Below are 12,497 nucleotides of genomic sequence, written 5' to 3'. Positions count from 1 at the left end.
CACAAGAACTGAGCTTTCCCGGACGCCAGCCTCCGGGTCGGAAAAGAGGTGGCAGCAAGCTGTCGTGGACTTGGACGGTTTCTGAGCGTTCGTGTCTCTCACCCGCCACCTTCCCTCCCTTGGGTTCCACAATGCCGATGTACCAGGTAAAGCCCTATCACGAGGGCAGTGGATCTCTCCGTGTAGAGCTTCCCACCTGCATGTACCGGCTCCCCAACGTGCACGGTAGGATCGGCAGCCCCGCGCCAGCAGCGAGCCACGTGCAGGTAGGAGCGCGCGGCCCTTGCCCCGGCCCCGCATCAGCCCAGTGCCAGGCGCCAAGGCTCTAGTCCCACCGCCCGCCCGTCCAGTGCTCAGGCGCCCTGGCTCCACCGCGGCCTCGCCCCGCTGCCCTCTTGTTCAGTGCGCACGCGCTGCCGCCCTGGTCCTCCCTTGGAGGACTCGGGGCAGGGGTCCTTCCAGGCCCGGACCTTGGGACCCTAACTGTCGCGAACAAACCGTGGGTACCAGACCCAATCGCCTACCCCACTCTAGCCTCACGCGCCCGCCGGCCTCCGAACGACCGTAAACTCTTAACTATTAAAATAGCTATCCATCTGGTATCTTTTTCGCTTATGACTAAACTTTTATATGACGAAATTTTACCCACAGAAAAGCGAATAGCACGTAAATGCTCGTTTTGAGGAATTATAAAGCGAATCCCAGTGTCACCACCACTCAAGTTAACACGTTGTCAGCGCCCCACTTAAAACTACCCACAAAGTTCCCAACTTCCGCGGTCATTACGTCCTGCTTTTCTCTCTTATTTTGTCACCTGAGTATGCATCCCTAAACCATGTAGTCCTGGTGTAAGTGGAAGCATGCAGCGTGTGCCCTGCAATCTGGCTGCCTCTTCTAGATATGATTTGAAGAATCCCTTTGCTGCCATGAGAAAGCAAAGCGTTCGTCCTCTGCGGCCTGCTGCTCCTTGGCTTGACTGTGCCCCCACGGCTTTATCCATCCCGCTGCTCATGGGCGTCGGCTGATTTTGTATTTTAGGCTGTTATGAATTATTCTGCAGAATATTCTTGTACACGAGCAGGCATAAGGTATATACTAAGGGATGGGATCGCTGGCTCAGTGGGCTGGCCTGTCTTCAACTGGATTAGATTGTTTTCCAAAGCGGTCATCCCGGTTTATGCTCTTCACCCGCAGTGTTGATGCTGGCACCCTCCCCAAAGCTGGTGGGTGTACAGTGGCATCCTAATGTAATTTAGTTCATATCTCTGAGACCGCTAAATCGGTCGAGCCCCTTTTCATGTTTATCGGGCATTTTTTTTTTTTTTTTTTTTTTTTTTCGGTATGCGGGCCTCTCACTGTTGTGGCCTCTCCCGTTGCGGAGCACAGGCTCCGGACGCGCAGGCCCAGCGGCCATGGACCACGGGCCCAGCCGCTCCGCGGCATGTGGGATCCTCCCGGACCGGGGCACGAACCCGCGTCCCCTGCACCGGCAGGCGGACTCTCAACCACTGCGCCACCAGGGAAGCCCTATCGGGCATTTTGATTTCACCTCTTTTGTGAAGTACCTGCTCAACTTTGGCTTTTTTTTATTAAGTGCAAATACACATTTTAATTTTCCAACTGGAGAGACTTTCTGTCCATTCTGACTCAAGATGAGTGAATAGATAACGTTCGTGGCGTGTTTTCACTGTCATCCTTTGTCTTAAGACCTTTCTGCCTCGATTGGAAGGGCGGTGGTTAGTTTAGTTTGAAACCAAATAACAACTGTTGTCTCACTGTAGAGCTAAGGCAAAAACGCAGGCATGGTCCAGTATCTCTTCACCTGGAGATTCCCATGCAGGCATGGTCTCGTGCCCCTCAACTGGACAGCCCCATGGAATCAAAAAGAAAACCCCAGAGTGGGGAGCATAACATCTCTTTTGAGACCAAGTCCCCCTTTCTTTCTTTCTTTCTTTCTTTTTTTTTTTAAGTCTGCTGCCTAACTTCCTTTGGGCATTTAACTGTGAACTTGCAACTTAGAAGATGATAACTTAGCAGATGATAACAATGTGGATAGATCATTAGAAATCTAGCATCTCCAGGAGAAATGAGAGCGACACAAAGAATAAAACGCTTCTAAATCCATGTAAAATAACACAAATGGATAAACACAACATGCCAAGTCACAGTCTCTCCTGAACAAGGAAAACAACAGGCCAGCATTAGAAGGTGCAGTAGGTAAAGCAGAACTTGAGCATATTGCGTTCCTCAGATCGAGCTATGCTGGGCTCTTATCACAGGCCACATTACACACGCAGTACTGGGTTCAGTCTTCAGTGAGTGTTGACGGGTTTTGAATACAGTAGGTGCTTCGCCCCTGGTTGGGCAGGGACCCGACTGCCAGTTGTAGAAATGAGCAAAGTTGTACACAAAGAATGCACACATACAGTCTGGATTAAAAGATTGGAAGTATTAGGAGGACTGATACTGAGTAACATCAGGATATCACACAGGTGGCAGCCTTACCAGTCACACATTTTGCACACTTATTTCCAGTCAGCACCACATTATTTAATTGGCACACTGAACTCTATCCTTCTTTATCCCACCCAGATGGTAGTCATCTTGCATTTCTCTGCTGTTTGATCTTAAACAAGAGCAGCAGGTGAGGGGAGCTGAGATCGTGGAGATCCAGCTCTAGGGTAAATCGGCATTAACCAGCCGAGAGAAGGGGGAGGGGTGTTGCAGACAGAGGGAACCTGATGAGGAAAAGCCCTGTGGCAGGTGGGGGCCTGTGTGTTTTAGGGTCCAAAGAACAGCATGGCCAGAGCCCAGAGCAATGGGGAGAATGATGGGAGAGGAGGTAACCAGAGAACCATTCATACAAGCTATTTATCAAGCTGTTTATCTTAGGCTTTTTAGCCTAAGAGGTTGTTTTGATTTCTGGCTGCCATCGTAGGGATGGGTGGAGTGGAGGGGTGGACCAGAATGGATGCAAGGTGACCAGTGGAAGTAGGCCAGGTGAAAAATGGTGTCTTGGACTCAGGCATTGACCATGGAGGCACACTTACAAGCCATTGGATTCCAGAAAATTGACAACAGCTGGTGATGAATTGGCTCTCCGAAGAGGGCAGTGTTGTGAGTGACAAGGGGAGAAACAAAATGTTCCTTAAACTCACCAACATACAAATGTGAGCAGGCACTCTTCCAACACTCACATTGTATCATGAGTGCATGTTTATTTTTTATTATTTTTTAAAATAAATTTATTTATTTATTTTTGGCTGCATTGGGTCTTCGTTGCTGCACGCGAGCTTTCTCTAGTTGCAGCACGCGGGGGCTGCTCTTCGTTGCGGTGCGCAGGCTTCTCATTGCGGTGGCTTCTCTTCTTGCAGAGCACAGGCCCTAGAGCATGCAGGCTTCAGAAGTTGTGGCACGCGGGCTCAGTAGTTGTGGCTCGCAGGCTCTAGAGCGCAGGCTCAGTAGTTGTGGCACACAGGCTTAGCTGCTCCGTGCCATGTGGGATCTTCCCAGACCAGGGCTCGAACCCATGTCCCCTGCATTGGCAGGCAGATTCTTAACCACTGCGCCACCAGGGGAGGCCACGGGTGCGTGTTTATAATAAACTCAAGGTCATTGCCTATTGACCCTTTTGTCTAGTCATGAGCGTCTTACTCATGCCTAACCTGTTCTTTGTTCTCTTGACTCAAATGGATTATCTTTTGTGAGAGCTTGTGAATCTGAAAATAGGTTGCACAGTGTGACTGCTGGGAGGTTTCTTGTTATTGCTTTGTAAAGTAAGTTGGTCGGGACTTCCCTGGTGGAGCAGTGGTTAAGAATCCGCCTGCCAATGCAGGGGACACGGGTTCGAGCCCTGGTCCAGGAAGATCCCACATGCCACAGAGCAGCTAGGCCTGTGTGCCACAACTGCTGAGCCTGTGTGCCACAACTACTGAAGCCCGCGCACCTGGAGCCCTTGCTCCACAACAAGAGAAGCCACCACAGTGAGAAGCCCATGTACCATGGTGAGGAGTAGCCCCCGCTCACCGCAACTAGAGAAAGCCCATGCGCAGCAACGAAGACCCAACGCAGCCAAAAATAAATAAATTAAATAAATAAATAAATAAATAAGTCTGTAGAGATTTGAGATTTATTTCTCAGCAAATATTGGGTTGGCCAAAAAGTTCTGTTACGGAAAAACCCAGACAAACTTTTTGGCCAACCCAATGTTATTAGTTACTTATGGTATACTAGTCCACTGTACCAGGCAAGAAAGATGCAGAGATTCAGTGAATGAAGGATGTGAATATTCCCTCTTTATGAAGTGATACATTGCAGCAGTGAAAAAGTTCTAGATGATTCTACGATAATGTGAGTGCCAGTATTGCCTAGAAAATGATTTGGGGAATGAATCATTTGACCCCCCCCCCGACATACTTCAAAGCCTAAGGACACTTTCTTTTTAACCTGTGTGTGCTCCCTTTTCCCTTCGATTAGTGTGACTGATTACATCCTCACCGCCACCCCCAATCTTTTTCTATTCATTTACGCAAAGTATTTTGAACTAGTTTGATAGAAAGAACAATTTGTGTTCGTTTTCTCTCATTCTCTGTTCTTAAAGACGAAATCACCTGAAATAGGAGTCCTCCAATTTCAAAGTGGCTTTCAGGCACAACATTATTTGTTTTATAGCATTTGGGGATTGATTTGCAGGACCTGTTGGACTGGGGCAAATGAGATGATTCTGCTACCTTTTTTTTTTTTTTTTTTTTTTGCGGTACGCGGGCCTTTCACTGTTGTGGCCTCTCCCGTTGTGGAGCACAGGCTCCGGACGCACAGGCTCAGCGGCCATGGCTCACGAGCCCAGCCGCTCCGCGGCATGTGGGATCTTCCCGGACCGGGGCACGAATCCGTGTCCCCTGCATCGGCAGGCGGACTCTCAACCACTGCTCCACCAGGGAAGCCCTCTGCTACCTCATTTTAATGTCTTCTGAAAGGTGGGAGGTTCGAACTAAGTGGAAGACAACTGATCAAACAGACTGCTTTGATGTGAGAAGAAGTGAACGTTCTGACGTTGGTCTGTTTAGGAAGAGCCGGATGCATCTCTTCAAGCTCTTGAGTCCCGCCAAGATGATATTTTAAAACGTCTGTATGAATTGAAAGCTGCGGTCGATGGTCTCTCCAAGATGATTCAGACGCCAGATGCGGACTTGGATGTAACCAACATAATCCAAGCTGACGAGCCCGCTGCTTTATCGACCAGTGCATTGGACTTAAATTCCGTGCTTGGAAAGGTAAGTGCATCTAGAAAGCTAAAGAACATCAGCGCGCTAGGTGGATACTAGTGCTGGAAAATTTTGCCGGTATGATTAAAGCCTTGGTTTTCGAGTTTTCAAAGGTGGTGCAAAAAGCACATTCCTCCTCTGATTGTTCCTTTGCATGGAACAGATTCATGAGCGTTGAGTGAAGCCAGGCAGGCTCTAATGCAGCTTCTGGATTTCTCAGAACCGGTGGAGAACAGGGGCGGGGATCCTTAGGCGGAAGAGGGAGTCAAGAGTCCCTGCTTCCTGCCACCCCAGGCAGCTCCCGGCAAACTCCGAGCCCTGGAGAAATGGTCGTTCACTCAGTACTTCTCTGAGGTTCAGCCGAGTCAACCCTGACTCTTTGAGAGTGGCCTGAATTTCAGAGCCTTGGCTGTCCAGGCACAAAAATCCCACCGATCCTTTTGCAATTTGTTGCTAAAAGCCAGTCACAGTCTCATACCTCAGACATATTTTGCTTAAATTCAGTTTGCTGTGTTAAAATTCAGTTGCATCAGCCACCTTTAATGTCAGTCTACAGGCTTCAGTTGATTTACAGGACAATCTGATACGCAAAGAAAGAATATCTTGTTACAAGTGGGTGCAAGAGGGTTCATCCCGAGAATCCCTGCTAGCACCCTCCCCTAGAATTGGTGGTAGAAAACGGCCCTGCTTAAAGACCTAACAAGTGGAGGCAGTACTGCCATGTCTCCCCCAGAGCTGTTTTTGGTAACGTCCGTCCCTCTGCACTCATGTATCCCTTCATCCCCCAGTTTGTGTTTGCATGCACCGGGGGCCCATGAGACCCCACTCAGCCAGTCCCCCAGGGAGCCAGTCTGCACAGGGGATGAGTCGGTGAGACAGCTGTGCCGGGTGTCCCAGCATGCCGGGGGGCCTCCCAGAGCACATGGTGCTTCAGATAAACCTTGATACCGCAGAAGGCACAGCATCAAGTAACACGATATGTTCAGAGAAATGCAGAGCATCAGTCAGGAGTGGCAAGACCAGAGGCCAGATTGTGGCCGGCTGTGGACAGAAAGCCACAGTTTGGCCTCTGTTGTATCATATGAGTTCATTAGTTATGAAGAGCGGATGTACAGAAATAAGATAGTCCGCATCTAAAGGCCATGCATGTTGCAAATCAACTATACTTCAATAAAATAAATTTTAAAAACAAAATAAAATAAAAAGGCAGTGTGTTTTGGCACTTTAATTCACACCTAGATTTTTAAAATCTCCCTGAGTGAAGACCCTTTTCCAAGGGGCTCTTCATTGACACGTCACTCAAACAAATTGCTGTAGAAACTATATCCTGTCGGGCATTAGAAAGATTTAGTAAATGGAGTAATAACACGTGTGATTTTTTTTTTAACTTAGGGACAAATAGAGGTGTCAGTCCTAACATGTTGTACTAATTTGAGTAGAGTCACCTTTTATTTATTGGAAGCAGCATTGCAGGGGTGGAGGGTTGGAGTCGGCTGCTGTCCCCTGCTTCCTACCGAGCCGAGCCCCCTTGGTAGCTTCCTTCCATCCCCAGCACTCGTATCCTTGGCTGCAGGTGGGGTGACATTCGTACCTTCTTCCCGAGGTGACGATTCTTTAGAGAAGCCTGTTGGGGTTCCAAGCACAGCACCTGGTACGGTGTCAGCACTCGGGTTGCTGTTGGCGTCATCTGCTCTGTTGGGGTTTTGCTCCCCAGGATTACGGGGCACTGAAGGACATCGTGATCAACGCCAACCCCGCCTCGCCACCCCTCTCCCTGCTCGTGCTGCACCGGCTGCTGTGTGACCACTACAGGGTCCTGTCCACCGTTCACACGCACTCAGCGGTCAAGAGCGTGCCGGCAAACCTCCTCAAGTGCTTCGGCGAGCAGACGAGGCAGCAGCCGCGTCACGAGTACCAGCTGGGCTTTACTCTGATTTGGAAGGACGGTAAACGGAGGGGCTGGGTGACTAGGAGGCAGTGGGGGATGGGAAGGGGGCGGTCCGCAGCTGCGCAGACTCCTCAGCTGCTTGCGGTCAAAGTCTAGAGAGCTTGGGCGGGGCGGGGCGGGGCGGGGCGGGGCGGGGTGGTGTGGTGGGGGGTGTTCTACGAGAGAAGCAGGCGCTCCTTGGCCCAGAGATGCTCTCCTTCCTCTGGGAAGGTGAAGGTCTGAACTGAGAGCAGTCTCCGAGGGAATCCTGTCTAACCAGCCAGGGCAGGGGAGTCACAGCTGTCACGGCCGTCTTGCCCTCACATTCCAAAACCCATCATTATGGGGACACCGACGTCCTCTTTTAATGGACATTATCCATTAAAGGGTGGCAGGATGTCATTTATTCATTATCTCACTGGTGTGTGCGCTTCTCCCGGTTAAGTTCTTACAGAGGGAATTGAGTTCATGTCCATCCATCGAGGCCTTACGGCCCTCAGCCACACACTGAGGGCCAGGGTGAGGGCAGCAGGAGGTCCTGGCCCGGGAGATGGGACCCCTGGTCTCCAGGCCTCATGCCCCGATCCTTAGGCACAGGGGTTGGAACAGATGGTCTGAGGTCCCTTCTAGCTTGAAAACTGTCATCATCAAATACCAGAAATGGTTACTTTATAACTTACAGTTTGCACTGTTTAAACCTGCAGTTTAAACTTTCTTGAATATTACTAACCTTTTGGAGACCGACTAAAACTGCGATTTTCTTGAAAATACACTCTCCCTGGCCACCGGTTCGTGACTAACAGGGACTCCCCGTGCCACGCTCTACGAGCACTTCCTCCGGCGGTGCTGCCCTTGTTGACATTTCATGGAGTGCTTATTTCTTTTCAGTGCCGAAGACTCAGATGAAGTTCAGTGTCCAAACGATGTGTCCCATCGAAGGAGAAGGGAACATTGCACGCTTCCTGTTCTCTCTCTTTGGCCAGAAGCAGGATGCTGTGAATTTAACCCTTATAGATAGCTGGGTAGATATAGCTATTTTTCAGCTAAAAGAGGGAAGCAGTAAAGAAAAAGCCGCTGTGTTCCGTTCCATGAACTCTGCTCTCGGGAAGAGCCCCTGGCTCGTCGGGAATGAACTCACGGTGGCGGATGTCGTGCTGTGGTCTGTTCTCCAGCAGACGGGGGGCTGCAGTGGGACGGCACCAGCCAACGTGCAGAAGTGGATGAGGGCCTGTGAAAACCTGGCGCCTTTTCACACGGCCCTCAAGCTCCTTCAGGGAGCTTCGGTCACTGATTTTAAAGGGTTTAAATTTTAAGGATGGTGCTGTTTTGTGCCTATTATTGGTAAAGGGACTTGTACTAAAATCAAAGTCTTTATCTAGGCCAGTGGTTAAATATCAATAAATGCATCATATAATTAATTTGTGGTTTTCATTTTATTTAAAATCCAGCAACATTGTATGCAATATACCGTGACAATTGCCAGCTACGTGGCAGGCACACTGGGGTACAAATATGAACGTATCATATCACTGCCTTTGAGGAATGTAGACTTGGGGAGAAGCAAGTCTGTGAGGAAGGAGGGAGCCCGTGGGAACAGCGCAGTGTGGAGGGTAGGAAGGCCAGCAGCCGTCAACCTGGAACGGTGCAGCTAGTGCGTGGGCCTGGGCTTGGGCAGTGATGGGTCCAGGGCACACTTAGGTCTCTGCAGTAGAACCTAGAGGAGGACTTGGTGGTCAACAGGCAGAGTTCAAAAGAGAAAGAACAGCTGAGGATGAGGCCTACACTTTCACTTTCAGAGACGGGATGGATGGTAATATTCAAGTGAGAAGTCCAGGAAAAGGAGCGTGTGGGGTAGGAGAAAGGCAAGAACAGAACAGGTTTCGTTTCGAGCAGTCTTAGGTTCAAAATGCCAGCCTTAAAAGGTACTTTCACAACCTCACTTTAATAAGTCTTATACAGGCTTACTAAACACAATTAGTTATACCAGCCATACCCTAATAAAGATTGAAAATTTACATTCCAGTTGACTATTTAGCTTAAAAAGTCCACTCTCATATTTACAGAGCCTATTGAGGCTAGACGGGCACACCCCCGTCTTTCAAGTCACCCTCTTAACCTCTTTGTCTCGAGAGAGGAGACTTAGCTGCTTCTTTAGTTCTTCAATTTCTTTTTCTTGCTCTAGTATCTTCATCTGTAGGGTGAGATTAACCTGTAAAGAGAGAACATTTTAAGCTCTGTTACAACGGCTTCTTCCTTTACTTTTAAATATACAGGCCTGCCTCTCTTTGCACAGTTCCAGTATGCACGGATTCCAGTTCTCACAGCTTATTACGCGTCACCCAGCAACGTGGGTCAAGTGTCAGTTATCAAGGTATAGTGACTAACTGCCTTAGCGCTTCAGTCCACGAAACACTATGTGACCCACCATACATGTCATAATCAGGACCAATCATCACTTCCTTCAACGGCTCTGGTGGTTGGCCACCGTGCACCCGTTAGTCGGTTCACACACAGGCAGTGTGTGGAGCTGTGCTGCCTCCTGTCTCCCGGTGATAAGCCCACGTGACATTTTTGAAAGAGGGAACTGGCCAACGAAGATGAAAGTACAGCAAAGTAATGAAAAGTGAGGATGCTAGAAGTGAATATCAAACTCACGGTGTTACAGACCCAACAGCTGATCGTGGGAATGCTGATCCCCCCACCGTCAGACGCACTGAGTGAAGACTGCTTATCAACGTGAACAGGAAAAGGATGAAGATGTCCCCAAGAAAAATTCACATTAAAAGAACTCTTGGAGACAGATCATAACATCAAAAGTGCCAAAGATAAAACGCCAGAAACGGATCCAAAGTTAGCGAGGGGTATGACAAGTCACCAAGGCATAGAAAAGATGCTCACTCCGTGTCCTAAGTTATAGGACGAGATGAAGGTGGGCACTATTCAAACTACTCTGGAAACACTTTAATTCTCAATTATAGTTTTATAATTTTTTTCATTTCCATATACATCTATAACTGATAATAAGAGTTTTAATGTTCTGACAAACATTTTTAAAGGTCATGGGATGACTGTGACTTTTCCCATTGATCATGAAGCTCCTTTTGTATGCCGTGAGCGCTGCGTGGCCATTTTCACAGTCCTGCCCCACACAAGTGCAGAGTGAGGGCCACCTGTCTATGCAAATTTATCTGTGCAGGTATATGCACAGGTTACTTTATAAACAATTCTACAAGAAGGAGAAACCCTTACCATTAACAACAAATAACTACGGTCTCTACTCTAGCTTCACAGGGAGTTAGAAAATTCTCTCCATACATGGATATCAATTTAACAACCACATCTGCTATTTTCAGAGACTGACAGAAAAGCACTACACCTACCTGTTTACCGTTCAATCTACTAAAATTCACTGTTTTACTTGAAAACAAACAAGCCTTAAACAAAAGACAAATCAACTAACCAGTTGCAAGTGGTTCCCCAACTCGTGTGCATCAGAACCGCTTCGAGGGTTTGTGGAAGCACAGAGAGCAGCCCCGTCTCCCCCAGATGTCTTTTAATAGGTCGGTGGGGGAAGCGGGGGGTGTCTAAGAATTCTGTCGAGCTCCCGGTGATTTTATGCTGCACTCTGGAGCCGGTGCGTCCACCCAGTGCCGCTCACAGGCTGGGTATAAATTACTCGGAGATCTCGCTACAGTGCAGGTCTGGGATGGAGCCCCGGAGCCTGTGTTTCCAACAAGCTCCCAGGTAAGGCTGATGCCGCTGGTCGGAGGACCCACTTTGAGTAGCAAAGCACTAGAGAACCTGTGAATTTCTCTTTGAGTCAAGCTTTTTTAAGTCTTAGAAAGTTTCTGTGTATACCTGGCACTGAAACGACATGTCAGGAAGGAGGAAGGGGATGGGCTGCCTGGAGAAGGACCCCCACAGGACAGAAAACCAGACTCCGCACTGGGATGCTGAGGTCTCAGGGTGGGTAAGGCGGTCTCGGCCACAGATGCTCCAGCTCCCCTGAGAATCACTGCTGTCCTATATCCTTTGGTGTGTGTGCCATTCTACTAGTAGATACTTTATAATAATTCATAAAACGCCATATACCATAGTTGGAAAGGAAAATTAAAACCTTTTGACTTAGCAAGATGAGGCTCAAAACTGGAGCCCATGTGACCATTTTCAGAGTAGACAGTTGGCAGTGGTCATCTAGCTTACCTGACAAGTACGCCACTGGCAACTCTGAGAATGGGTTGAAATATTTTGTTTCCATAAACCTGATTCTAAGCTCAACTGCTCCTCGTGAAGTGGGATTCACAATTTAAACAAATTCCATTTTAAGCTTCATATTTCCCCCAGTATTAAAAAAATCATACATACATTTCCAGAATTTTGGAACAGTTCACTCTGCAGCAGCTGAACAGCAGACGGCCTCTGGGATGAGTTCTTTCTGGTTAAGTGCTGGATGTACTTGGCTTGGACGGGACACCTTTTACTGAGGGACTCGGGGATCTGTCCACTTCTTAAACCCGTTAAAACATGTGCTCGCTCCATTTCTGTCCCAAACGGCTGAAAGAGCTCCAGCAGGATAACACCCAAGCTATACATATCTGACTGAAAAAGGGGGGAAACGGTCAATGAGTAGTGAAATACACAGAGTAACATTTCCATTCCCACCCACCTTCCTTTCAAAAGCGAGAGGATTTTCTACAGAAGCATGATTGACAGTCCCTACAATGGAGGGAACATAGCGGGCTGGTTCGTCCCTCACAGAGGCAGGTGTCTGCCAGCTGGATCTACTGTAGGTGATCTACAGACAGATGACTGTACTCTTGCAATGCCCAGCTCTAACACCAAAAAGGGGCATCCAGGGGCACGAAGGACTGAGGGCCATGCGAGGGGCAGGGGTGATCCTGGCCACCCAGAGCGGTCACTACCATACAACTGACTCCACTGCTCCTTGAAAACCCAGGCCAGGTGTAGCCTGAGAGAGACATGAGAGGTCACCGAGGGTCCCTGCAGCCTACCCCGGTCCCACCTCTGCCTCCGCTCAGAGTTAGGCATTCTTGGTAAAGTTTTAGCAAACTCTGCATAAAACCTGTCACTTTTCCTAAAAACAGTCTTTTAGGAAGGTGTTTACTACATAGGATTTTCGGAGCTGCCATGGTTTTTCTGGCAGCTCTTTCCCAATCACTAAAAAGTTGAATGATTCATCAAAAGGAAGAAAATTTACTAGGCTGTTGTTTTGAGAAAAGAATTTACTTTAACATTCCTTCGAGGAACGAGCTGGATTAAAACTTTTCCGCATCTTCATTCAACCT

At 48.5% G+C, this 12,497-nt stretch overlaps 2 protein-coding genes across 3 annotated transcripts in view; one reads left to right on the top strand and one right to left on the bottom strand.

Annotated features, from left to right (window-relative positions):
* The first annotated feature begins 29 nt into the window (after positions 1-29).
* AIMP2 (aminoacyl tRNA synthetase complex interacting multifunctional protein 2) lies at positions 30-8,609 on the top strand. Of its 2 annotated transcripts, none has more exons than XM_082600368.1 (4): positions 30-266; positions 5,067-5,273; positions 6,979-7,210; positions 8,080-8,609. In XM_082600368.1, the coding sequence occupies exons 1-4, from the start codon at positions 132-134 to the stop codon at positions 8,502-8,504; spliced, it is 999 nt and encodes a 332-aa protein (XP_082456494.1). In that variant the 5' UTR covers positions 30-131; the 3' UTR covers positions 8,505-8,609. The 2 variants fall into 2 exon arrangements, with proteins under 2 accessions (XP_082456494.1, XP_082456495.1); XM_082600369.1 differs by having other exon boundaries at positions 31-146.
* The window catches only part of EIF2AK1 (eukaryotic translation initiation factor 2 alpha kinase 1), a 31,389-nt gene continuing 27,501 nt past the window's right edge, over positions 8,610-12,497 (bottom strand). Inside the window, 3 exon segments of the mRNA XM_082600367.1 lie at positions 8,610-9,299; positions 9,302-9,400; positions 11,557-11,790. Coding sequence (XP_082456493.1) covers positions 9,267-9,299; positions 9,302-9,400; positions 11,557-11,790 — 366 coding nt within the window. The 3' untranslated portion in view covers positions 8,610-9,266.

Source organism: Mesoplodon mirus (assembly GCF_964341445.2).
Source record: "Mesoplodon mirus genome assembly, chromosome: 15".
Classification (NCBI taxonomy): Eukaryota; Metazoa; Chordata; class Mammalia; order Artiodactyla; family Ziphiidae; genus Mesoplodon; species Mesoplodon mirus.
This window is presented reverse-complemented; position numbering and strand designations above follow the sequence as displayed.

Excerpts from the sequence above, each read along its gene's own strand:
- AIMP2 (XM_082600368.1), top strand. The coding sequence starts at position 132 with ATGCCGATGTACCAGGTAAAGCCCTATCACGAGGGCAGTGGATCTCTC. Across the intron at positions 267-5,066 it reads CAGCAGCGAGCCACGTGCAG|GAAGAGCCGGATGCATCTCT; the intron begins GTAGGAGCGCGC and ends TGGTCTGTTTAG. Across the intron at positions 5,274-6,978 it reads TAAATTCCGTGCTTGGAAAG|GATTACGGGGCACTGAAGGA; the intron begins GTAAGTGCATCT and ends TTTGCTCCCCAG.